The sequence below is a fragment of the Spermophilus citellus genome (genome assembly GCF_964194105.1).
Source record: "Spermophilus citellus genome assembly, chromosome: 2".
Classification (NCBI taxonomy): Eukaryota; Metazoa; Chordata; class Mammalia; order Rodentia; family Sciuridae; genus Spermophilus; species Spermophilus citellus.
The window spans coordinates 250,017,993-250,044,967 of NC_138183.1; the positions used below are offsets into that span (position 1 = coordinate 250,017,993).

General features: G+C 55.1%; 1 protein-coding gene across 1 annotated transcript; it reads right to left on the reverse strand.

The window, feature by feature from the left end:
• Window positions 1–3,792: 3,792 nt before the first annotated feature.
• Window positions 3,793–26,775, reverse strand: EHD1 (EH domain containing 1). The gene is made up of 5 exons (XM_081282006.1): window positions 26,240–26,775; window positions 22,170–22,267; window positions 9,180–9,592; window positions 6,335–6,499; window positions 3,793–5,903 (listed from the first exon to the last, which is right to left on the reverse strand). Exons 1-5 carry the CDS (start codon window positions 26,641–26,643, stop codon window positions 5,379–5,381), a joined length of 1,605 nt encoding a protein of 534 aa, XP_081138132.1. The 5' UTR covers window positions 26,644–26,775; the 3' UTR covers window positions 3,793–5,378.
• Window positions 26,776–26,975: the final 200 nt, after the last annotated feature.

The following is a 26,975-nucleotide window of genomic DNA, read 5'->3' on the forward strand; positions in this document are numbered from 1 at the left end:
AAAAGGGGAGAAGCCCACAGAAGGCTGCTCACCGCAGGGAGAGGCTCCGAGAGCCCAGGAGAAATGAGCAGGGACCCCAGGTCTTCTGAGCCCCAAACCTGGCCCTCTGGAGCTAGAAGGAGGCTCAGACACAATGCAGCCTCCAGGGTCTGCCACCTTCAAAGTTCACATTGCAGTCTTTATGAGGCTAGTCCTGCGGGGCTCCCTCTCCCAAGATTCAGATTCAGTTTTTTTTTTTTTTTTTTTTTTTAAGATAGAGAAGAGAGAAAGAGAAAGAGAATTTTTTAATATTTATTTTTCAGTTTTCGGTGGATACAACATCTTTATTTGTATGTGATGCTGAGGATCGAACCCAGCGCCCTGCGAATGCCAGGCGAGCGCACTACCGTTTGAGCCACATCCCCAGCCCAGAGAGAGATTCCGTTTTATTGGGGGGCTGAGGAAGAGTCCCCCAGCCTGGTCTCTGAAGCTGCTTAAAGCTGCTGCCCTGCTCTGAGCCACAGGAAGTATGGTGCCCACTCCTACCTGAGGGGAGCAGGGAGCAGACAGCTGGCTGCAGGGTCCTGCAGCCCTGCGCACTGGGGCCCAGGTATGTGGTCTTGGGCAAGTCCTGTCCCCGCTCTTTGGACACATTTGTGTATAATGGAGAACCACACCTGCTCAGATGTGAGGGGCTAATGAGGCCCATGTATGGCGACCACTGGCTCCTCCCGTGTCTCTCTAGGAGAGCCGGGATTTGGAGTGGGGAGCTCAGTGCACCTGCTTTTGCTGCTTAGGCACCTCGTTCTGGTTTGAAGGTGTATGTTGGGGGGTTGGGGGGCTGATGGAGCTGGCTAGGTTGAGCAGCCACTAGTCCCCACCCCAGTCCTTGGCAGCCCCCATCCCACCAACCCCAGGCACTCCAGGGGTGTGTCCTTTGAAATGTCCAAAGCTCCAAATGGGTGGACATATGGTGGTTTTGTCATCCTGGGTTTTCTTCCAAAAACCTTCCCCTGGCTGCTTTAGCGCGCCATAGGGGCTCCCACGCTCTTCCAGCTGCAGCCCCATGTGGTTCTGCAATTAATGGTCCCTCTGGGTGCACAGGAAGCCCGGCCCTGAGCCCCCTTGGCCACCAAGTCTGAGCTGCTTCAGGGAAGGGTGGGACCCCTTGTTTTGTTCCGAGGGTTGGGTGGGGCACTGCGCTCCCCAGACTCCACCCTCCCTCCTCCCCTATAACTGCCCCAGGTATTCAGCAGCGGAGGCCACTGAAGGTGGACATCCTGGGGACTCTGCCTCCATGAGCATATGGAGTCTGAGGAAACAGGCTCAGGAGGCAAAAGCCCTGGCCCAGTCCCAGAGTGACATAGCTGGGACTCAAATACAGGCTGTCACCCAGGCTGCCCTCTAAATGCTGCTTGGCTTTTTAAGATTTTTTTTTTAAACTTTATTTTTATTTTCTTTCTTTTATGTGGTGCTGAGGATCGAACCCAGTGCCTCATGCATGCTAGGCAAGCACTTTACCAGCCCAGCCCCTTTTTAAGATTTTTGTTATTAGTTTTTAATTTTTTGTAGTGCTGGGCATGAAACCCAGAGTTCCATGCATGCTAGGGAAGTGCTCTGCCACCGAGCCCCAGCCCTAGCCCTGGCAGTGACTTCAAACACAGCAGGTATGGTGGCTGGGTGTCGTCTCACCAGCTGGCCTTGGACAAGTCCTATGACCAGAATAATTGAGATAAAAACAGGGCCCAGGGGTGGATTTGTAGTTTTTTGGGGTTTTTAAGGAGAAGAAATGTTTGTTCTGAATGAAATTGTAGAAGGAACCTCACCAGACCAAACAGCCACTGTGGAGGGCAGTGGTAAAGCCCTTGGCCCCTGGGTCCTGGGCTCTGAGGCGCTGCATGGGTAGGACAGTGGGGTGGTGACAGATTGTTGCAGAGGTCTCTTGTTCTAGGGCTCAGGAAGTGAGAGCTTCCTTTGCCCCAGCACAGCCTCCCAAGAGGGTCTTCCCACCAGGATCCTGGCTGCGAAGGAACCTGGAAGGAGTCGAGGGATGGGGGCTGGGTCACCAGAAGGGTGGCCACACCCTGATCCACATCCACTGGCCCTTCCTGAACTCCCCTCTCAGTTTAAAGAGGACCTCAATATATGCAACCCGAACCAGGCCTGGGAGCTCTGGGGCAGCCGTGGGGTGGGGCAGACGCTATCTTTGTCCTTATTTCAAGGCTCAGCTCACTTCTTGGCAGCCTCTGGGGGTTCACTGCAGTGGGGGGCCGGGTGTGTGTCGAGAGTGGACATTGGACTGCAGAGCCCCATGGATACAGTGGCCCAGTGGAAGAGGGCAGGCCTGGCCATTCCCCAACTACATTCCAGGAGAGCTCTTGGGGTCTGTTTTCTTTGACTCTTGACAGCTTAGTCCACTTCCAAGCCCTTCCTGGGTGGGAGAAGGGGACCACAGCATTTCATCTGGGCTTCTGGAGCCTGAGATAGCATAATCAGGAGTGGGCAGGTGGGAGCTTTTTTTTTTGTACTGGGAATTGAACCATGGAGTTGCCCTCTCAGTCCTATTTATTTATTTAGGGTACTAAGGATTTAACTCATGAGTGTTTTACCACTGAGCTATACCCCCCAGCTTTTCAAATGATTATTTGGGTACTGGGGATTGAACCCAGGGGTGCTTAACCACAGGGCCACATCCCCTGCCCTTTTTATGTTTTATTTTGAGACAGGGGCTCACTGAGTGCTTAGGGCCTATCAAGTTGCTGAGACTGGCCTTTAACTTGCGAGCCTCCTGCCTCAGCCTCTGTAAAAGGAACTTTCAATGGGAAACAGTAAAAAAAAGCGTGGAGCTGGAGAGAACTATCTAAACCTGCTGTCAAAGCTGAATGTCTTGGGCTCTTCTGCTGTGAAGGGGGAAGGCAGCCCTCCCTGGATTCTGAAGGTTTAGGAGAACCTAGGTCATGGTGAACCTACACAGGAGGTGACTGAGTGACATGGGAGGTCTAGCAAGCCTGGGGCACTTTGACTCAGAGCTGGGACAGATGGGGTATAGCGGCTGGGCCCCAGACACATCCTCAACCCTCCAGATAAACACCTGTTTACTCTGTCCGGGGCCATGTTCACCTGGAGCAGTCTCTCCCCAGCTGCACCTCCAGTCTGCACCCTCCTGGGGCACAGTCACTGCCGATTTGTCACCCTTTCCTTTGCTGGTACAAACAGGCCTTCTATCTGTGACATCAGCTGGCCCTTCTGGCCCCACCCAAAGAGCTGTGTGGATTGTCACTATGTCTGCTTTGTCTGTCTTGAGCTGCCTTCCCTGTCTTTAAACAGCCCTCAGGGTGAGCATGGAGCCAGGCTGGGGCTGGAGCCCAGAAACCCCTGTTTACCGAACCCCTCCAGGTGCCAAGGGCCCCAAGGGCGCCCACTGTCTGTCTCTGAGGTGGAGCCCAGCATGAAGTGATGCTGTGAAGGTGGCGCGCAGAGGTGCCCACCTGGCCCAGGTCGCCTGGCTTTGCCAACTGTGTTAGCCCCACCAGAATAAGCTCCTCAAGCTCAGCCCCCACCCAACAGGGAAGCAGGCCTCAGCTCCTCCCCAAGCCCCTTTCCCTACTCTCGTCTGCAGGACCCCGTTAACAGGAGGTGGCATTTTCTATAGTTAGTGGACTGGGCAGCAGTGGCCCTCTCGCCCTGGCAGGCTGCCCAACCTGTCCCTGCCGGAGTCTTGGTTCCCCAAATGCTCTGCCAGTGGCCCCTGGGTCCCGAGTGGGAGGAGTCTGGGGCTCTTGGCCCTGGAAGAGACAACTGAGCACCAGGAGCCAGCGTCGGCACAATGAAAACTTTCTTTAATGCAAGGAAAACAGTCTCCAGTCTGACACGTGCCCCCAGGTGAGTGTGAACAGGTGCCCTTACCCAGGGAATGCCAGCGGGGCGGTGAGGACGCACCTCACCCATCCTCACCCGACACCATACAGGATGAAAGGCAGGCCAGGGCAGTGGGGGACAGGCCAGCAGCAGCACTACGGTGGGCAAGCGGCTCCCTGAAGCCCACCTACGCACAGGAGGCTGCTCCATCTGCCCTGGCCAGCGAGAGCATCCAGGTCCCCAGGTCCCCAAGGCGGCACAGAGTAAGGTGGCTGCACTGGCTGCCTGCTGGCTCTGGTTTTATTGCTCATTCTGGGGCTGTGGGGTCCATCTGAGGAGATCCAGGTCCTGTGTGCCCCCCTTTGCTCAGGGGGAGGGGGAAGGTAGGAAAGGGAGAGAAAAACGGGGTGAAGGGGCTGGGTTTTACCCCGGTCCCGGCTGCTTGGACAGGAGGCCTGAGCCGCAGGCTTCCTTTCACAGCCCCAAACCATACCAGGTCCCAGGGATCCTCCACCCACCTCAAGAAGAGTGCCAGGAGGCTCCAGCAGGCCAGAGAGTGAGCCAGGGCCACAGTTCAGACACCTCTGGGCCAGGCCTGGGACGGCCGCCCCTCCTGGGCCAGAAAGCAAACCTGGACCACTGAAAGGCGGCTCTGACCCACTGCACACCCCTAATGGCTCTTGGGTGAAGCTGCCCCAAAGCTGGACTGTAGGCAAGAGAGACAAAAGTCCCAGCTTTTGAACTAGTTATGTGGAGGTTTCTTGAAAATCTGGTCAAGTATGAAAGGTGTCCCTTTATAGAACAAGACCTAGCTTATGTGTTCCTGGAAGGCGCTCACTCCTCCCTGCAGCCCCCTAAAACAACAGAGGCGGCTGGGCCTTGCACCTGTGGCCGCCACACTATAGGGCTGGTGGATTGGGGGTGTGAGGGGCAGGGCTGGGGCATGGGCACCGGGAGCCCAGGCTGTCCAGGCCGGGCGGGGAGACACTAGACTGGCTCACCCCAGGAGCACAGGCTTGGGGCAGAGCCGCTGGTGGAGGCCATCCCCAATCTGGAAACACAGGGAACTGGGGCTCCTGTCTATTCGGCGGCGGCCCCTGGTGGCAGCTGCCAGACCATGAGCTGAGGCGGGCCAGGCGGCCCAGCACCCTGGGGTCAGCTGCCATGGCGGCTAGCCAGGGCAAGAGTAAAGGCTGGGACAGAAGAGAGGGTGTGTGTGCATGGGCTGTCGGACAGAGGAGGAGGCAAGAAAGAAGGCTGCCTCTAATGTTATATATTAAAAATATCCATAGTTCTTGTGCACAAAATTCCATCATTCACATCCGAGCGTCACCCCGCCTCCCCCAACGGGCCCAGGAACAGCCTTAAAGAAAGATGGTGGTCTTCCTGTTTGAGAACTGAGGAAACACCGCTCAGTCTTTATGGACCTTGAAAGGTGGTGACCCTTCCCCTCCCCAAATCTCTGCCTCCCAGGCCCCGCCCACCTGGGCAGGCACAGAGGGTGGGCAGGACATCCAGGTGGCCCTGCATGGCCGGGGCGGTCACTCATGCCTGCGCTTGGAGGGCGGGACGAGGTGCGGGGGCAGGTCAGCGGGTAGCTCGTGGCCCTCCAGCTTGACCTTGATGAGGTGGTTGGCCAGGGCGAACTCCTCGTCGTCCAGCAGCCCGTCCTTGTCCACGTCGGCCAGCTTCCAGATCTTCCCCAGCACCGTGTTGGGCAGCTTGGACTTCACCATCTCCTTCTTGGCGTTGGCTCCTGTGATCTTGCCATTGACAGGTGACAGTGTGTAGAAGATCTCATCGTAGGTGGGCTTGTCCTTGCCCACTACCCACTCAACGTCGTCGATGCCCTCACCGGCCCCCTCGCCATAGCCGTGCCCAAACGGCCCGTTCATGGTGCCATCGAAGGCGCCGCCCTTCACGGCCTGGGAGGGCATCAGGGACTCTTCCTGGCGCACCATCACCATAAGTCGAGCGATGTCGTTGGCAAGCATGTCGTCCACTGTGTCCAGCAGCTTGGGCTTCAAGGCCTGGAACTTGCTGAAGTCCTGGGTCTGCAGTAGTTCCTAGGGTGGAGGAGAAAGGAGAGGGCTGGGTGGGGCAGCGGCCCTGGCTTCACAAGGACAGACCAGGTTTGGGGGCTGGGGTGTAGCTCAGGGTAGAGCGCTTGCTTGGCGCGTGTGAAGCCCTGGGTTCTGAACCCAGAACCGCAAAAACAAAACAAATACAAAGGAGGCAGCCAGTTCCTCGCTGACCGTCCAGCACTGTGAGCCCTGGCTCAGCAGCACCCTCCAGGAGTCAGGATGCTCAAGGTCCCCACCCCCTGCTGAGTCACCACATTCCCCTCCTTGGTGTCACAGCCTGGATCAACCCTGACTCGGGTGGGGTACAGGTGACTAACCCAGCTGCGTCCCTCCGGGGAAGCACTACCCCCTGCAGCCAGGATTCCCTCCAGAGCCAGCACCCTATGCCCTGGCCTTTCTCAGGGCGGCCATACCTGCATCTTGCGGAGGCTCGGGAAGTCTCCGGGGGAGATCTGATGCTCCCGCTCAATCTTCTGGTAGATCTCACCCAGGTTGTTCACCAGTTCCTTCTTCTTGCTCTCTTTACCAAAGACGTTGGGCATCTCCTTCTTGAGGGAGCTGATGATATAGGCATGGACCTGGGTGGGCAGAAGGGCTGGGCGTCAGGGGCTTGCTTGGCATGTGCCCTGGCCGCCCAAGAGCCTTCAGGAATGCAGCCAGGTGCCCGCTGCTCACTGCCTGGGGGCAGGAAGGCAGAGGGGCCGGGGTCACACTCAAAGCTGCTGTTCCACCATAGGATTCCCGGGTCTAGGGATGGACACATTTTGGCAAGAGGCACAACCCCTCCCTGCCACGGGGACAGAGGAAAGGAGGGTGCACCTGCAACAGAAGGCAGATGACGTCCTGCACAAGTCATGATGACAAGTGTTGCCTGTCAACAAGAGAAGGCCACCAGCTGAGCACTGAGAGGTGCCACGAGGCACTGCACCCCCTCCCCTGAACCTCAGGCCAGGAGAACTCGGTCTCTTCCAGTGAGCTCAGAGCGCCTGGAAGCCTGGCCCAGGAGCAAGGTGCTCAAGGTGCTGGGGGCAGAAGTGGGCATGTAATGGGGCAGCGGAGGGTGTCCCAGGGCCCCGTTCTGCCTGTTTCTCTTTGGCCTCAGCTGCCAAGGCAGGGGAGGCGAGCGCTCCCTGCAGAGCCAGGCAGTGGGGTGGGGGCGGGGTGGGGTGCGGTGGGTGTCCCTGCCTACAGCCTCAAATCTGTGCTGTGCTCAGGCGTTCCCAAGCTCCAATGCAGTCCCAGCTCTGCTCTGCTCACCACCAGCCTCGGGATGACTGAGGACTAGAAGGACCCACAAAGGCTTTCTCTAGCTGCTGCGAGGTTCTGCTCAGCTTCAAGCCTTGCTTACACATTTCCCAATTAAGGGCGGCCACCTTTCATCTGCCGCCTGCTCCAGGCTGGTTGCACTGGTGCCCCCACCAAGAGCAGCCCAGCCCTCAAATCGCTCAGCCCTGCCAAGTGACGTCCAGTCACAGAGGGCTGCTGCTGGCGGCCTCTCCCCTCCCGTGGCCATTCCAGCCCACCCAGTGCACCCCACTCAGTCCCAGTGGCAGCTCCCCCAGCTCTGGGGCTGGCATCTGGGATCTCCCAGAGATGCTGTAACAGGTGGGTCACGGCCACAGACACCACTCTCCCAGCACAGGCTAGTGCTAGTACCCAGGAAAAGGAAGCAGCCACAAAACAGCAGGTGTGGGACAAAACTAGAGACCCCGGGGCTTTCCAGGCATATGACTGGACAGTTACAAGCCATCTCTTTTTTTTTTTTTTTTTTTTTTAAGAGAGAGTGAGAGAGAGAGAGAGAGAGAGAATTTTTAATATTTATTTTTTAGTTCTCGGCGGACACAACATCTTTGTTTGTATGTGGTGCTGAGGATTGAACCTGGGCCGCACGCATGCCAGGCGAGCACGCTACCACTTGAGCCACATCCCCAGCCCTACAAGCCATCTCTGAGGGCAGGGAGTCCGGCCTGCCCTGTTCTGCCTCTCGCCGATGGAGGCTGAACAGGCTGAGGCTAGGGCCGCTCTCTGCAGCCTGGGGGAGAGCAGGGTCAGGGCCGCCCCTCAGCTCAGGCTCTTCTTGGTCCTCTGAGACCATAGGCTCCCATCTCAGAGCCAGCTCTGCTCACAGGGAGTCCTGGGTATCTAGAAAAATGAAGAGCCCTGTACCCTCCCCAGAGCAAGTTTCTGACAAGTGCTCATTGGGGACACCAATTCTGAGCTGAGCATGGTGGCCTCACTTAGAATCCCAGCAATTGGGGAGGCTGAAGCAAGAGTACTGAAAGTTTGAGGCCAGCCTGGGCAACCTGGTGAGACCCCGTCTCAGAAAAAAAAATATAAAAAGGTCTGGATATGTAGCTCAGTGGCAGAGGGCTCCTGGATTCAACCCTCAGTGTTACAAAAAAAAAAAAAAAAAAAAAAAATAGACATCCTAAAGTGACACCTTCTGCTCTGTGCTTGAAGGATTCACTGGCGTGCTGATGGGGTTTCCTAGCCTCCGCTACCCCAGACTCTCACTCAAGCACTTGGCCAGGCACCCAGATCCCAAAAGCTCAAGTGACACAGATGTTGTGTCAGGTGCAACGGGCTCTGAGCTCCTCTGGAGGGTCAGGATGGTTTGCAGGACCCGCGTAGCCGCTGCCGCCTCCCGGGGTGTGGGCTTACGCACTGCTGCTCTCTGGGCTGAAGGCCAGTGCCTATCTCTTCACTAGCTACCTCTTGTCTCCTGGACAGCAGCTCCCACCTCAGGCCACCCCATGGCCCTCTGTCCCCTGGGATGGCTCCCAGCTGTGGCCACGCAGCCCCCAGCCTACCTGTAACAGCACAGATGCTTGATGCTTGTTTTCATTTATGCCTTGTTTTCCTTACAAGGCCACCAAGGGCTGGCCCGGGGCTGGGTGCCGTCCCTACTACACCCCCAGTACCACCACCAGGCCGCGCACTTTAATGCACAACGAAGCCTGAGGGGCAGCTGTGGAGGCCTGAGCTATGTACAGCACACTCCATTTCCGGGGCACCTCCTTTCTTCTGTGGTAACTTCCTGTTTCCATGTTGAACACACATTCAGACTTTGACACAGGGAGGCACAACCCTGGGCTACACCACAGGGCCACAGAGCAGTGGCTTGTGACACAGAAAGAGCAAAACTGGTCTGGCTCTGCAGACAGCTGGGCTGCGTCTCAGGCAAACCTCCAGCCCCAGAGCCCCGGGCCCCTTGGGCCCCATCTGATGCTGTGCCCAGCCCCTTGCCCCAGGGTCTACCTTGGCCAGCCTGGCCCGCTTGATCAGGTCATTGAGCTTCCTGAGGGCAGCGTTTCGGGGCAGAGACTGGATGTCTTTGAAGAGGTCCTGCTCCTCAGCCTCAAAGAGCTTTCGGTTGTCGGGGATGAGCAGTGGGTGGGACCAGAAAGAACCAATGTAGACGCGGACCACCTCGGGGGTGTTGATGATCTTGCCCAGGGACCACATGAGGGCCCCGTACACCCGCATCAGCTGCTGCGTCTCGATCTGGTCGGCCTTGTTCAGCACCACGCGGATCTTGTCCTCGTGGTTCTTGAGTGCCTTGATGACCTCAGAGAACTCGTCGGAGATGTCCAGCTTGTGGGCATCGAAGAGCAGGATGATGCGGTCCACCCGCTCGGCGAACCACTCCAGGACCGCAGCAAAGTCGTAACCTGGGGGAAAGAGGGGTGAGGTCGGGGAGCCAAGGGCCCAGGCTGCCCTGTTGGCTCTTGGCCCTAACTTGGCATGGAACTGCCATACCCGGGGGTGCTCTTCAAGTCCCCTGAATGCAGGTATCTGAGCAGCACCGCTGCCCAGGACAGGGTCGCTGGGTCTCCCCTACTTCGGCGCCACACAGCCATACTCTTCTTACACGTGGCACCTGGCGTGGATAGGTGCTCACGCACAGAAGCCACCCAGCCTGTTCTAAAGTGGGTCACGTGAGGGCAAGATGACCCTAGCAATGTGGCTTCGCACAGTAGGGCAGGAGAGATGGACCCAGGTGCTGCCGCCTGCCAACTGTGCGCCCACCAGCAGCGTCTGCAGTCTAGTGGCCACCTGTTCAGTGCTTACGTGCCAGGCTCCCTATTTTGCAAGAATCTCTCTTATTTTCTACAACAGGGGCTGGCAAACTACAGCTCAGAGACCCCCCCCCCCACCTGCTGTGTAAACAGCGCCAGGGGAACAGCCACACTCATCTGTGTGTTCAGGGCTGCTTTTGTCCACAACAGTAGAGCTCGGTTGTGACAGAAATCGTGAAGTCTGCAGAGCTGGTAACATTGACTTTCTGACCCTTCCAGAAAGTTTGCTGACCTCTGCTCTACATCGAGCCCGCCCGTGGAGTGCTGCAAACCACTTCCCTTTGTAGGTGTCAAATACTTCTCCCCCACCCCCACCCCACCCCCAGGGCACAAGGGCCGGAACCCAGGGCCTCACACACACTAGGCAAGTGCTCTGCCTCTGAGCTGCACTGCAGCCCTCTGAAGCATGTCTCTGTGACCAAGTGACTCTCCCAGACCAGCTCCAGCACTGAACCCTATTTTATTTTATTTTTTTTAAAGAGAGAGGAGAGGGGGGGGGGAGGGAGAGAGAGAGAGAGAGAGAGAGAGAGAGAGAGAGAGAGAGAATTTATTTATTTTAGTTCTCAGCGGACACAACATCTTTGTTTGTATGTGGTGCTGAGGATCGACCGGGCCGCACGCATGCCAGGCAAGCGCGCTACCGCTTGAGCCACATCCCCAGCCCCCTGAACCCTATTTTATGCTGTTTCTCACCAACCAATTAAGGTCCAATCAAACTCAACCAATTAAAATGACTTGTGCCATCTGACAGGCTAACTGGAATTCTGCCACTTACAACAAAACTCTCTATTTTAAGTTGGATTCATGGCTTCCAGGTTAAGTCTGCATTTTCCATCCTTCGTTGCAACAGAAATAAGAAAAGGTGTAAGAGTCCTTTTGGTTTTCTCCTTGGGAACTGGGATACAGATGTAATGGTAGGAGCAGAGTAGACACTTGAGTTCAAAGATGGAAGCTGTGTGTTCCCGGTGGCTGGGACTATTATTTTTCACATAAACTCCTGGGTATCTGACTCGGGCCATTCTGGAGTCTCCGCAATAGTGTTTTTAACTAGTATCTTATCTGACAACTATGGCTCTTCAAAATCTTTCCACTGCTTCCACTGATCCCAGAAGTGAAAATTCTGCTTCTCGCCTTTTAGGAACACTATGAGAAAGGCGGGTTGGGTATGGCAGCAGCCTAGAGTCCCCGGGGAATTTGGCATAGCCCACAAGGTGCCGGTCCTTCTCCTTGTTTTGCACCTGTGCCCAAGCCACTACAGACATAGGCCAGCCCTCTAAGAACCACAAAGCACTTCCCAGAGAGCAGTCACAAACTCCTGAGAAGAAACCAGAGAAGCCCTTCCCGCAGATGCTCTATAGGAGGGGGCATGCCTGGGGCCCGCCCAGACAGCCTACACCTGGCATTCCCCGTGAAGACCACATGGTGCCCCCAACCACTAGTCTGACATGCATTCTGTAGACAAGAGGGACAGAAAGATGGCAGGGGGAGGGGAGCTCACAAAAAAGGACAACCGTCCAAGGAATGTGGATGTGGCCCTTTCAGGCCTGCTCAGTGCTGCATGACAGCCAGGCGGGCAGCTCAGGCCTTGGTGCCGATTGTCTTCCCCATCCTGCCAGGCCCTCCCAGCCCTCCCAGGCTGGAGGCAAGTCCCCAGCCCGGCTGCTGGAGAGACTGTGGGTCCCAAGGCGCTTAGGCTACAGGGTTGCCACCGCGGGGCTGCCAGGGCACGATTCTGCTCCCTAAGACAACAATGTTCATGTTGCCAGGCCCCAGGTCAAGTGCGCTTTAAGGGTTGCTGTGCTTCTCCCAATGCTGGGACAGCCAGAAAGAACAGTCTCTGAAATAAGGTAGTTCTGGACTCAGCTCCTGGCTCTAGCCACTGACTGGTGACTTCACTTCTGAGTTTTACTGTATCTGTATGATTTCTCTCTAGGTCCTACAGGCAGGATTAAATGAGGTAATGGGAGGGCCCCCCACAGGGACCTAGCAGGAAATGGAACAACTGGGGGAGGGGGCGTGGAGTTCCCTGGGAACAAGGGACTGAGGGGCCTGGAATTCCATCACTGGTCAGGAACTTAGAGCTACCAGTGTTTGGCCTGACTTGGAGGTCAGAGGCCAGACTCCTTGAGGCAAGTCACCAAAATGTAAAGAAAATCCCAGATCCACCGCTTTAGTGACAGCATAGTTGGGGGGGGGGGCTCCTCAGAGCTGTGCTTTGCAACTCTTTGCTGCTGCAGCACCACAGGGACACAGCATGCTGACCAGAGGACAGGGACACGGCATGCTGACCAGAAGGCAACTCTTCCCCAGGCAGAGGTGTGCAGTAGCTGGGGCTGGGCTTCTGTCTGGGCAGGGGAACCCGATCTGCTTCCCGGGGGCTCCAGCCAAAAATAGCCAGGGCAGCAGAGTGTCCAGGTTCAAAGTGCCCAGGTGTGGGAGCGCACTAAGCAAGTGCCAGGACACTACATGCCAGCTGACAGCCACCACAGGCTGCCAGTTCCAAAGTACAAGGCTGCAGGGACACCCTGGTCCCGGAGCAGGGAGCGGACACTCAGGGAATGAAAAGTCAACAGAAGTTGGAAGGGATGGTGCTGCCCCAGGCCACAGGCCACGCCCCGGCTGACCCATGGGGCCACTTTTTGAGGAGTAGCTTTAGGAACACAGGCCAGCACTGAAAAACGAAGTCTCAGGAAATAATGGAGGCCTCTCACTCAGCAAAAGTGAGCCCAACTTCTCCCTCGTCACACTGTGTCCTCACCCCACCACAAGTGGGAACTAGAATCCACACAGCTGGGGACGCAGCGATGCCAAAACCAAGTTCCTGGGAACAGGGGCGCCCTGATGGGCTGTGCTCAGCCGTGTTGGATTTGGCTTGGCAGTCAGGACAATGCCTGGGGAGCTGAGGTCACCCTCCCAAGTCCCACCCAATTTGGCCTCCCGCCCCTACCTCTCTTCCACAGGGAACAAAAGCCGAAAGTCTGAATCCCAGCCCGACCCTGCCCCCACCCGGCCCACAAGCTCAGTTCCTGGCCAGCACCTAGGCAGGAGTCAAAAATGGAGCTAAGGCAATATTTTCACAGGTGAATAAAATTTCCTGTTTATTATGGAAAATGCTCACACTTTTGATGGGAGGGAGCCACAGCGGCTGGCCAAGTACATCCACAGGTCACCTAAAAGGTCACAGCACTCGTGCCTGCACCATGTCATCAAGGGCATGTGACCACATGTCTGGACATCACCACCAGGCCCACCTGGAGCTTCTTGGCCCACCGTCCCTCACTGCCCCCAGAGGCACCTCTGTGGCTTGAGACACAGCTTCCAGAGGCACGGAGGGCCACACCACACAGCAGCGGCACCAAGTGCCTGGGGTCCCCAACAAGGGGCAAGAACAGCAGCAGAACCCTCCATTCAGGTTGGTGGTGGGTGACAAGAACAGAAACACCCACCCGTCAGGCCACCAGCAACCCCAGCATGTGCACAGAACGAGCCTGCAGGCTCTGGGGCCAGCAGAGGTTGGCTTGGGTGTCCCCAGGCCTGGATGCAGGGGTGGAGGTGAGGTTTGTCCAGTTCAGGCCCAGGTGGAAGTGACAGAGCTGACACAGAAAACACAGCCCTTGGGGTGGGCTAGAGAGAAAAGTCAACCTGCCCAGTGGGGATTTAGTGAGTAAAAGCCAGTGTCACCTCTGCTAAGGGACATGAGCCCCTGGGATAAGCTCTGGCCCCAAAGTCCTAGAACCTGGAAGAACAGACGCCAAGAGAAAGAAGCCAGACACGAGGCCACTTCAGACCCCACCTGAGGTCCCAGAACAGCCAATGCCAGGAGAAAGTGGGAGGGAGGGGCCGGGGAGGGGGTGAAGGGGAGGAGGGGGTGAAGGAGGGGGTGAAGGAGGGGGTGAAGGGGGGGCGGGCGGGGTTTAGTGGAGAATTTCAATTTGGGGAGCTGAGAAGTTCTGGAGATGGACAGAGGGGCTGGCTGCACAGATGTTAATGTCCCCAACGCCACGGAGCTGCACGTGAAGAAGTGGGCAAAGTGGAAAATCTTATACATTAAATACATTTTACCACAATTTAAAAAGACAGAGAAAAAAGTCCTGGGAGTGGGACCTAAGGGTGAGCAGAGCCGCTCTGGACAGCCACGGCAGAGGCCCCGGCCACCTTCAGCTGCCTTCCCGCCTGGGCCCAAGAGAGGACGAGGGGGCTGCTCTACACACCCCTCCCTCTCCAAGCACCATCCCCTACTCAGGTGGTTCCAGCAGCTGGAGGGAGCTGCCTCACACATTCCGCAAGTTTCTAGAACATGGAACAATGGAGGGCTTGTCTCCATCTGACTCCCGTTTCCTGCCATTCATTCAGCATGAGCCTCAATATTCCTCGCCAAACACCCCATCACACAGGTTCCCAACTCCCACAGGACGAGACGGCACAGCCAAGCAGGGTCTCGCGATCTGGGACCCAGCAGCTTACAAGGAGCAGCTCGGAAGCCCCCCCACGCTCAAGTGGCACAGAGTTTAAACCAAGGCCCTCACCCTGGGGGTCCATGTACTGGAAAGAAATGAAAGCCTAAGTCCACACCGACAGCTGTACACCAATATTCACAGCAGCTTTAGTCAAGTTTTGAATAATAAAATACTCCGGGTTTTGTCCCAAACTGGAGAAAGTTCAAGAGGTGAACGGGTCACAAATGAGAGGTCAGCCTGGGACGGGATGTAGCTTAGCAATGGAGAGGAAGCGTCGCCGGCCCGGTGTGGCTTGGTTGTGGAGCCCCGGTCTAGCATGTGGGGGCCCTGGGTTTCATCACCTGCACCTCAAATTATTATTTTTTTTTAAGGGAAAAGTTTTGGTTTTTGTTTTCGTATTGGGGGTGGAATCCACGGGTGCTTAAACCTGAGCCACATCCCCAGACCTTTTTAGTTTTTAAGACAGGGTTCTTGTTAAGTTGCTTAGGGCCTTGCTAAGTTGCTGAGGCTGGTCTCAAATTTAAGATCCTCAGCCTCAGCCTCTCGAGTTGCTGGGATTATAGGCGTGTGCCACCATGCCCAGCTCAATATTCCAAAACACAGGAATGAATCTCAAAAGCATCAGAATCGATGAAAGAAGACAGACACAAGGGCTCTGCATTATATGATTCCATTTATAGGGCATATCAGAAAAAACAAACTTTAGGGACAAATGTCACTGTGCTGCCTGAACTGGGCACGAGTAACCACAGAGGACATAGGGAAGTTTTCGGGTAAGGGAAATTCCCTGTCCTGGTTTCTACCACGCGGCCTGCGCAGTGGTTTCATTAATGAGGTTCTAGGCATAAAGTTAGTTAGAAGAGATCGAAATAAAACACACAGACCAGTTACCTTATTCATATTGCTAGGTCCGAGACGGCTCACCTCTCTGGTTCCCACCTCTAGCCGCCCAGCAGGGCAGCGAGGATTACTCAGGGCTAGCAGGAGAGAGAGAGAGCGAACACGCCTGGGAGTAGCCCTTTATTGGGGAACAAGAGATTCAGGGGAGAATTCCATCCAATGAAGGTTGAGGGGGGGCTGCACTCCAAGGTCAGGGTCAGTGATTGGGTCCCCGGGGTCAGTGGTCAGGCACACCCCCACACGGATGGGCTCTCTCATCAGGAAAGGGTCGGGAAAGCTTCGACAGAGCCAAAGCGCCTCAGGCCCTTAACGGGAGTCACCCAATCACGTGTCAGAATGGCTTCCCACACTGGTTGGTGGCAAACAGCTGCTACAATGAGCTGTACACTCCAAAAGGGTGGATCTAAGCATACAGAACGCAGACCTCAACCCATCTGACCTAAAATAAGCAACAAGACAAGGCAGCGGAGGAAGGACAGATGGACTGGCATGTTACAGGAATCAGGCAAGAAGTGGCAAACGGCGTTCAAACAGTGGGAGAAAGCAGAGGAGATCGGCACTCCAGATTCTGAGTCCCCCTTACCAATTTTCACAACATTTATAAGCTATCAAGTGTTGTAAATTTTCTAGTCTAAAAAGACATGGTTGTGCACAAGGTTTCAAAAAAGGATATGTGGGGGGGGGGGGGGCTGGGGTTGTGGCTCAGCAGCAGAGCACTCACCTAGCATGTGTGAGGCCCTGGGTCCCATCCTCAGCACCACAGAAAAATAAATAAATAAAATAAAGGTATTGTGTGCAACTACAACCAAAAAATAAATAATAATAAAAAAGGGATGGGGCTGGGGCTGGGGCTGGGGCTCAGTGGTAGAGCACTCGCCTAGCTTGCATGAGGCATTGAGTTCCATCCTCAGCATCACATAAAAATAAAATAAAGATACTGTGTCCACCTAAAACAAAAAAATAAATAAATACCAAAAAAAAAAAAAAAAAAAAAGGATATGTAATCATGTGTACAAGTTTTCAGGAGGGAAGCGTGTTTACAAGGCAGAGTGCGATAAGGGCCTTGGCCTGGAGCCTTCATTCAAAGTGACATAGTTAGATCCCAGGGAAAGTTCTTTGCAGTCCAAAAGGTAGGAGTCAATGGTGCTAATTAGGTTCCCTGAAAACCAGCCTGCTGAAAAGGGGAAGGGAGGAGAACTCTCCCTTTCTAGGCACTGATTTTCGCAGACAGTGTCCTTAGTTGATTTTGTATCAGGCCGGGGTCAGTTATCACGACAGCACCGGGCCCCACACTTCAACCCTGTGCTAGTTCTAATCAACAGCCAGCCGGGTCACCCCAGAGGTCACCCAAGCCTCAGTTCCCAGTTTCTTCTCTGTAGCGGAAGACAGTAGTTCGCCCCAGAGGCTGCTAGAAGGTCCAGTGAGTGCCTGGCTCTGCGTGAATGTCTGCTCTTATTTACTCTCAGGACTTGTATTTGGGACCCAAGAAGCCCAGATCCTGATGGGCGTGTGGGCAGGGATGGCTTCTGAGGCGTGGAGAATGCCTGGTACCTCAAATAGAAACCAAACATTTGCAGGGCTCGGGCCAGCTGCTCCCCAGCCTGCCACCGGCTGGCAGCCTGGGGAACAGGTGCAGAAGCCAGCACAGCCTGGTACGCCGCCTCCACGGGCAGAGCTGGCTGCACCCCCGGCTGAGCGCTCAGCCAAACCAGCTTGCTGGGCAGAGAGGAGGAGCGCAGGGGGGATGCACACCAGTGGGGTGTGGTGGGGGTCAAAGACTTTAGGGAGGCTGGCTATGGGCAGGCCAGGCCAGAGGATGTTCTGGAATCCAAAGGGGAACCCCAGCTGAGTCAGTGCTGCCCCGAGAATGCTCCTCAGGACATGACTCAGAAAAACAGCAAAGTCTGGGAAACCCTGGAGCTTCTAGTCTCTTTACTATTAGTCAGGGGACACTTGGTGAACGCTTAACTGTGTGCCAGGCACCAGGGCGAGCGCCTCCTGCATGTCCACTTCTACACCATCCTCAACAACCCTAAGAGGGCTGTAATACAGTGAAAGGACTGCTGTACCTGTCACCATGATGTGGCCCTCAGTAGTTACAGTGACTCCTTGGGGCCAGTGCTGACCTGGATTGAAGCTTCTGGTATCATCTGTGCTGTATTTCCAAGAGGAACACAGCACTCAGCCTTGCCCCAGGCTTCTGGGCAACCCCTGGAGCAGCCTGTGGTTGCAGAACACTCTGGGGAAACTGGCCTAGAGGGTATGATCAGGTCACAGGGTTCTGGGCTGCAGAGCTGGAGTCTGATCCTGGGAAGCCCTACCCAACTATGAGGATCAGGACGGCGTGGTGAAGCATGCAAACCAGGGACAGTCCGAAGGAAGGCAAGTGAGAACCCAGGGGACCTCCATGGATGGCCTGGGGGCGGCTTCCGACTGGAGGCAGGGAACAGGGAGAAGATGCTATTCAAACCCCAGACCTCGGGTCCCTTCCAGACTGAGCCTGACCTTGACTGGGGGGAAGCAGAAGGCAGCCTCTGTGTTTTAGGGGAGCTTAGAACCCTGTACTAGAAAGACCCAAAAGGGTCAAAGGTCCATCTGATCCAACTCTCAGTTACATTGCAGCATAAGCACAACCTGGCCAGGTTTGAATCCTGGGGCCGACCCCTGCTTGCCTGGTGTCATCTGGGGCTCCTTACTGATGTCCCTCAGCCTGTTTCCTCATCTGCACGGCAGCAGCTTCCTCGCAGGCGCAGCTGCTGTGGTGACTAGATGGGACGCTTTGCTGGGCAGTAGCAGCAGGAAGCCAGGCACCGAGCCAGCCAGGCTGAAGTCACACTGCCCCTGCCAACACAGCTTTCCTGGGAGAAACTGAGGCAAAACAGTTACAGCTCAGTCACAGCTACAGAGTGACAATAGGGGAGGTGGGGGGTGCACTAGCCAGGCCCCTAACAGTGCCACCTGCTGCTGCCCAGAGGACTGCATGGAAGACCCTGCTCCCAGGTGCTGACTACGCAGGTAGTTGGTCATGGCTCTGGGAGCCAAGGGCACCTGCCCTGCTTGGCCCAGCTGCCCTTTATCAGTCACATGGGCAATACTCAGGAGTGAACGCTGTCCTCACAGGCCACCTTTCTCCGCTGACAGAGGACAATGTTATCTTTAAAGTCACTCAGAAGATTAGCTGAACAGGCAAGAACAGCTTGAGACCCCAAAAGGGGCCCCTTTTCTTCCCTGAGCCAACTCTCAGGGGTCCCCAGCAGAGCCTGGGCAGTGTCCAGACTGCTCTGGGGCTACACAGGCCCTATCTTATCTCTGCAGACGGTATTTCCTGCACATATTAGGGGCCGTGGGGAAAGGGGCTGGCGGACAGGGTGGGAGTGGGAGCACGTGGGCTCAGCAATGCGACTGTGTGAGCAACCCACAGACGACAGACTGCAGCAGTGTGCCACTGTCCAGCCCCGCCTTCGCCTTGGGCCTCTCTTTCTGGGAAGGAAACACCTGTTTTCTCTGCTGCCAGCAAAGGGAGCCCAGAAGGTGCTGCCCTGCCCTGACTTCCTCTACCGCACTGGGCCACAGGAGGCCTTCAGGAGACCAGCGGCAAGGTCTCCAAGAAGTCCGACCCTCCCGTGATCTCCTGGGGTGACCACCTGGAGTCCACATCCAGCAACTCCAGAGGTGTCAAGTAATAGTCCTTCTTTCAATGATAAAACACCCAGCCTCAAATCCTAACTGGGTAACGTACAGTAAGTCACATTTAAGTCAGGATCTCTGGAGTTATGGGGAGAAAGGAATGGTCTAGAAAATGGATTGAATCTCACTATTTCACAGTGACAGCCCTCCTCCAATCAGAGGGATGCATTGGGGCTGGGGATGTAGCTCAGTTGGTAGACTGCTTGCCTCGCATGCTCAAGGCCCTGGGTTCAATCCCCAGCACCAACAAAAAACAGAGTGATACCCTGATCTTTCAGCACCCCTCTTCTTCCCAGGGTGCAGTAAGGGTACCTTCTGTAGATATGGGGGCTCTGGCTACAGAGACCCAGAGGCGCTTCATGTTTCACCTAGCAGACACAGGAGGCCCCACAGGCAGGCATCTGTCTCCTGTTGGCTCTCTCCTCCATGTGTTGCCTGCACAGGCTACTTGAGGGCCAGAACTGCCTGGCACATAATGTCCTTCCTAACCCCATCAAAACACATTGCCGGGCTGGAGATATAGCTCAGTTGGAGAGTGCTTCCTTGCATACATAAAGCCCCAGATTCAATGCCCAGCACCACACAAACACATCAAAAAAAAAAAAAAAAAAAAAAAAAAAAAAAAAAAAAAAAGTTTGTCAAGTGACTAATTAGTTATGGAAATTCAATAAAAAATAAAAACATTGCCAAGAAGGCTGCAGGGGGTACATGCCTGTAATCCCAGCTACTGGAGAGGCTGAGGTGGGAAGACAGAAGTTCAAGACCAGTCTGGTCAACTTAGATCCTCTCTCAAATTGAAACTATAAAAAGGCTGGGGATGCACCTCAATGGTAGAGAGCTTGCCTGGCAATCAAGAGACCCCAGGCTCCATCTCCAGTATCGCAGGGAAAAAAGAAAAGAGCAAAACAAAACCTATGGGCTGGGACGTAGCTCAGTGGTACAGCATTTGCCTCGCATGTCCTAGAGAGAACAAGTCCAGACCATGCCTCTCTCCTCACAGGAAAGGAGCAGAGAAGGGGTGCATCCCAGGAGACAGAACCAGGGATTCAATGCACCAAGACGCCAAGTCCAAGCTGCTCAGCCTAAGCCCCGAGGGCACAGACCACAGAGCAGGCAAATGTCATGGCACCAGGGAAACAGAAGCTACTGAATCCTTTTATTAGGGAACAGGAGCCAGGAGAGACCCACATCAGGCCCTAAAGCCACACCAACAACGGCATTCTAGAGGGATAAGCCTCTTTTGGTGAGTGGCTGTCCCTGTCCTACACTGTGTGCACACTGCCACACAGTAAGGCCCTCAGCCTACTCCTGAGGCCTCAAAGGCCAGGACACCTCAGCCCCAAGGCATGTTGTGAATGGACTCCTGCTGCAGTTCCTGCTCTTAAAGAGTAACTTATTCAAACTTGCCTTGCTCTGGCCAGTTACAGGGCGTTGGCTCATTAGGCATTTTTTTAAAATCAAGTTGGAACAATAAGAAGGAAGAAGATGGGCCCTGGCTACTTTAGAGGGGTCCCCAAATCTGCTCCCCTTAACTCCTAGAAGCATCACTCCCACCAGGGTAACAACCTAAAAGCAAAATGGGCAGCTTTCAAACCCGATTAGAGAGATGTTTCTTGCACGTCCGAGGCCAATCTAGTCTCAGCAACTTAGTAAGACCCTGCCTCACAAAATTAAAAGGGCTGAGGGTGTAGCTTGGTGGTAAAGCTTCCCTGGGTTCAACCTTCAATTAAAGAAAAAAACGGACACAGTCTTAATGTATCTGATGCAACGGCACACTGGCTGGGGCCTGCAAGGACAGAGGACAGAGCTTCACCCCTCAAAGCCACAGCAGATCCAAGCACCCCGAAAGCCCAGGTGGCTGGCTTCACTTGCAGGCTCCCCACTGTGGGGCAGCCCAGAGGGCAAGGGGCACAGGGGAGCTGTGCAAGTTAATGATAAATCGGTCACTGGTCCTCAACCCTTCCTCATTTCATTTTCCCCTCTGCAGCTACAGATTTCCCCTCCAACCCCAGCCCGCCCTCATGGTCCTTCCAAAAGGCACTCACTCAGGCCCTATAGTGGGTGCCCACCTTTAGGGGCGGGCGACAGTGAGCAATATGACCCAGGCCAGATGCATCCCGAACCAGGTCTTCAAATGAGAATGGCAAAACTCAGACAGGAGTTGACACAACTGGATCTAACCCTGGGCACGAAACCTACCCCCTCACCCCCCTACACCCCCGCCCCTTGCCCTTGCCCTTGCCCCCGCCCCTGCACCTCAGGGCGCTTGCTGACTACACACGCTGAGCAAATTTAAGCAAATTTTTATGAGCCCTAAGAAGTTCACTAGTTCTGCTAGTTTCTCTTTCGTCTGGCAGGCTCACAGTCCTGCTGGGCTTACTAGAACTCAGATGGCTCAGGAGGCAAAACTTTGAAATGCTGATGGAAGCAAGTAAGCCCCGGGAGGCCAGTCAGCACTGCTGGCTGGGCCACCTGAGCACAGGGGCAAATCACCCAGCCAGTTATCCCCGCTACCCCACCGCACGGCCTGAGGCCCCAACTGCCCTGTCTCCAGCATGCTCCAAGGATTCAAAAGCAGCCAGTCACAGGGAATGGGCAGGGGCCTCACCTTGGCTGCTCCTGTCACTTGAGTACAGGGAGGCAGGGAAGAAAGCGGCAGCCTGGAGATAAGAGGCTGATGTGAAGCGCCTATCCTTTAGACAATTTTTGTGTGTGTGTGTGGTGCTGGGGATTGAACCCAGAGCCTTGTGCAAGCGAGGCAAGCGCTCTACCAACCGAGCTATATCTCCAGCCCTCCTTTAAATGTTTTTAAAAACCCTGCCAGGCACCTACCTATAATCCCAGTGACTCAGGAGGCTGAGGCAAGAGGATGGCAAGTTCAAAGCCAACCTCAGCAATTTAGTGAGACCCTAAGCAACTTAGTGAGACCCTGTCTCGAAATAAAAAAATAAATAGGGCTGGGGATGCGGATCAGTGCTCAAATGCCCCTGGGTTCAATCCCTGATAGAAATAAAAGGAAAACGCTGGGGTGGAAGACACCTGAAGGAATCCCGGCAACTGGGCAACAGATATCAGCTGAGGTGGTCAAGGACACTGGCACCTGGCTGCAGCCTGGATCTGTTTACCTCTGCTGATTCGCTGTTTCTCTCCGGACAGGATCCCAGGAGTGTCAATGATGCTGATGCTGTCCAGGACCGGATTGGGCAGCTGGGCACACATGAACCTGCAGAAGAGCAAGGCCAGAAAGCGCTGTCAAGGCAAGGCTGTTGATGCTCCAGATGCCACAGGGAGGGCGTTCTGGCCTCCGCTGTCTCCACGCTGGCTTCCTTCCCAGAAGCAAGGAACGTAAGGAGGTGTCCTATCATCTTACTTTCCAGAGGTGGCCAGCAAACTGGAAAAACTTTTTATTTTTTTTGGTGTTGGGGCTGGAACATGGCCAAGGCCTTGCGCAGGCTAAGCACGGACTCTACCCTGGAACCATGCTCCCTGCCCCCACCAAGTGGACATACTTTCTCAACTGGAAATGTAACAGTAGGCTCCAAATGACCCACAGCAGTGTTTCTGTCACAGCTGCTCCCCGGCCACCGCCCCGAGTTCCAGAGTCCTACTTCCCAGTTGCTGACTTGTTAATGACAGCCGAGAGCCTAGGTCACCACTCAGCTCAGAAGGAAACAGACGCTTGACACGGGGACCTTGCCATTCCATATTACAATGTTCAACTATTTGGCTGGAGTCCCACAGAGTGAAGAGGGATGGTCTCTTCCCATTGCTGCTGGGCCAGCGCTCCCCTTTCACCCAGCTGCCTGGATGAAGGGGCGGCAGTGGGCTGCAGTAAAGACTGGGGGAGCACACAGGCTGGCTGACAGCGGGGAGGTCAGCAGACACATCATGCTCTGAAGTCAAAGTGGGCACAGTCACCACAGGCTGGAGACTCCTTGGGGGAGGGATTAGCTACCCAATTTCTACTCTGGGCTTAGAACTACCCAGAAGAACAAAGGTGATCTCACCTGATAGCAGGATTCTTCACAGAAAAGAATCCTTTAAGAACTTTCTAAAGGGACTAAGGATATAGCTCAGTTGGTAGAGTGCTTGCCTCACATGCACAAGGTCCTGGGTTCAAACCCAGCACCAAAAAAAACCACCTCCCTGAAGACCCAAACACAGCAGCGCACGCCCATAGTTCCTGCTGAGGCTGAGGCAGGAAGGACCATGATTGAGGCCAGCATGGGCAATGCAGCAAGACCCCATCTCAAAATAAAAAGGGCTGGGGGTGTAGCTCAGTGTACAGCACCCTTGGATTCAATCCTTAGCACCATAAACAAAACCAAACCTCTCTAGGAAAGTACCGTGAGCAAAGGAAATCCTATTGTCCAACAGGACACAGGCACAGAGCTGCCCTTCCAACAGTGAGGAGGATTCAGGACTGATTAGCTCCTCCTTGTGGCCCCATCACCCAAGTAACTGGTGGTCCACAGGCCAGCAAGAGGTGCCGTCTGTGAGTGCAACCAAGTGCAACCAAGCAAAACCAACTGACCCCCAAGGTGAGAAAACCTCAGACTTCACCCCTCCAAGGCCAGCATGGAGCACGAGTGCCCTTCTGCACGTCCATCCTGGGTTTCTGCTCAGGAAGGGGCTCTCTGAAAGGGCTGACAGAGAAAAGGTGTGAAAGGAGGTCTGCCTTTGAGAAGCACCACGTAACATACACAAAAAAGCCCCTACAGGGGCCTGGTGAGTGAAGGCACATTTGTAGGACTCAGGAAGAAGCTGCTCTGCTGCACCCGGGAGCGTGGTGGAGAACAAGAAAGGCAGGTGGCAGGAAAGATGCTGGGTCCTAACAAGGAGACAGACTGGTCTCCCTGTACAAGTGGGCGGCCTGGTTATGCAACAGGTTTTAACCAGTCACTCTGAGGTCTCCCTGATTGTACCCTGTCTCAGTCTGCTCCATCTCTATCTGATTGTATTCTTAGAGCAGACACTCAGAAGGAAAAGGCCGGAAAGTCAAGTTCATGACTCAATGGGTCCCTTTAAGAGTGCTGGGAGAGGCTGTAATAGCCACAGAAAAGCCCCTTTTGTTGCACCCTCCCTGGCAGGTGGCACCCTGTATACCACACATCCTGACACAGCTTGGGCCTTGGTTGTAATTGATAAGGCCCCCTTGGTAGACCCCCGGCACTTAGGGACCCTCTGGAGATGAGGCAGTGGCAAAGCAGCATTAAGTGTGGATCTTGGGTCTAGTGGCACCCACACCATCAAAATGCCTATCTGACCAAAACTCCTAAGCTGTTCCTTTTTCAGGCAGAAGCATTAGTGACCACAGGTTTGTCTTAATGAGTGAACTCGAGAAATCAGCTAGGCGGTCTGAGCCTCAGTCTCCTAAATTAGTGAGGCAGGGGCTGCTGGGGTGGCATCCAGGATCCTTCCAGCTCTGAAAACTCTAGGTTTCTGAAGGCAGAAAACAGATAACATGCTGGGTTTCTCCTTTTAAAAAAGCTCTACCCTCATGATTGAATCAAGTGAAGACTTGAGGACAATGACCCACCCTGTCATTCCCAGAAGTTCTGCCTGGAAGCAGAAATCTAATGAGTAGATAACTTTCCAGTACAGCAGCCAAACTTTCCACAAGAACAAATGGCTCCCACCAGCTAAGGTCTGAGCCAAGTGCCTATCTACAGGCATGATAAAATGTAAGCATCCTTGAAAAAGGAGCCAGGCTAAGGGGACCAGCCCTTCAAGAGCCTGAGCCCAAAGGGCTTCACTCAACCTGGCCCTGCCAACACCATGAGCATAGAATGAGAGCACAGGATTAAATGCCTGAAAGAAGCAAAAAGACACCAAAGGTCAGCTCAGGCAGGGAGGCGGGCCTGGTCAGGGCCTGGGCTCTGAAGCAAGCCAGCCTGCCCTGTGTGGCCACAGCATCTGGGCAGGAATGTAATCACACAGGGCGGAGACCTGGAAGGCAGGATTGAGATTCTTTCCTAGGCTCTTCCCCTGACACAGACTTCAGATATTCAAAGGCTTGGAGTCTCTTTGAAAGAGAGAAGGGAAGGGTCTGTGAAGTCTGGAGGTTTGTTCCCCTGGGGCCTAGGGATGCCTTGAATTCCTTTAGAGAAAAGTGTGACACTCCTTAGAGAGGAGACCACTGTTTTACTCATAGCGTTGTATGGGTCAGGATCTTGGAGGATCACTCTTATAATAAGGGGGCAGTTCTCACCCATTTAACCAGGGAAACTGAGTTAGTCCAAGTAGGCTAAGGAACATCCTAACACATCTAAAGTGGGACTTAGGGCCCAAATTTCATTTCAGGGTTCCTAGCGCCACCACCTCCTGAAGCCTCTCAAGGGAGCAATGACCCATTAAGAGCTACCTTTGGGAGAAGTATTCAGAGTCCATCTGTCCCCTTCCTTCAAAGGGCTGCCACCAAGTCAGAAGGCCACAGAGGATCCTTCTTGTCCCTCCTACACAAAGCCAATGGTCCCAGGGGAGGCAGAACAGAGACACACCACACCAGCAAATGAAATGGCCAAAAGCCTTATTGGGTTTTTCTAGGACACTTAAGAAACATCTCAGCCTAGCATGGTGGCTCAGGCCTGTAATTCCAGCAACTCAGGAGGATAAGGCAGGAGGATTTCAAATTTGAGGCCAGCCTCAGAACTCAGTGAGACCCTCAACAACTTAAGAGAGATCCTGTGTCAAAAAGGACTGGGATGTAGCTCGGTGGTAAAGTACCCCAGCACAGCAGCCCAGGGGGACACAGATACACACACACACACACACACACACACACACACCACATGATTTAAAAAAAAAAAAATCTCAGAGCAGGGAGAGATTGATTTGAATGACTTGGATGCGTCCAGTCTGGGGAAGAAGGTGGAAACCAAGAAAGAGAGGACAGCAATAACTGATCTTTCTAACCCGAACCCTCGCATTGCTCGAAGTTGGGCTGGGGTCTGCAGGAGGGTTTGGGAGTTAAACTGATAATCTGGAAGATTCTGGGGGCGACAGAAGCCGTAGTAGTCCGAAATGCCCACTCCCAGACCTCCAGATGTGATTGGATGGGGTTTTCCGTGGGACTCCTGTCCCTGGGAGTGGTCGTTCAGGGTCTGGTCGGGGCCTCAGAGACAAAGGATAGCGAGGACGAGGGCCTTGAGAGGCCCAGGTCGCCCCTCGAGCCCCCGGGGCAAGGGAAGGATACCTGTTGAGGAAGGCGTTGCCGAAGGCGTTGAGCTTGCGGAAGGGGCGCCGTGGGTCAACGACGAGCGCGTTGCCGGGCACCACGCCCTCGGTGGGGCCGTGCATGACCGCGATAAAAGAGTCGGTGGTGGGCTCGGGCCCGATGCGCATCCCCGGGAAGTCCTGCTCGATCAAGTGCCGGATGAAGGTGGTCTTGCCCGTGCTGTACTGGCCCACGAGGAGCACCATGGGCTTGTTGTCGAAGTCAGCATCCTCCAGCGCGGGCGAGTGGAACTCGTGGAAGCGGTAGTGCTCTTCCAGGGGCAGCAGCTTCTGTGCGTACAGCTGCCGCAGCCCCTCCGCAACTGTCTGGAAGAGCTCCGGCTCCTTCTTGCGGCGGGCATCCTTGCTGACCCAGCTGAACATGCTGCGGGGAACGGGGCTGGCTGCTGCGGGGTAGACGGGCAGCTGAGAGCGGGGCGAGAGCGCACCGCCGAGGAGGGGCCGGCCGGCCGGCGGAGAGAAGCGGGCGGCGGCCGGGGGACAGGGGGCGGGGAGCGGCCCGCACTGCGCAGGCGCACGGCACGGCTCACTGAGGCGCCCTCTGCCGAGTGGAGCGCGCGCCTCGCCGAGCGTCCTTTATAGGGTCGAGCGCAGCAATCCGGCGCGCCCCGCAGCCCGAGGGCCGGCGGGGAGGGAGAGGCAGAGGGAGGAATCTCTCCGGACCCCGCCCCCAGCTGCGTGCCACGTCCTCCCCT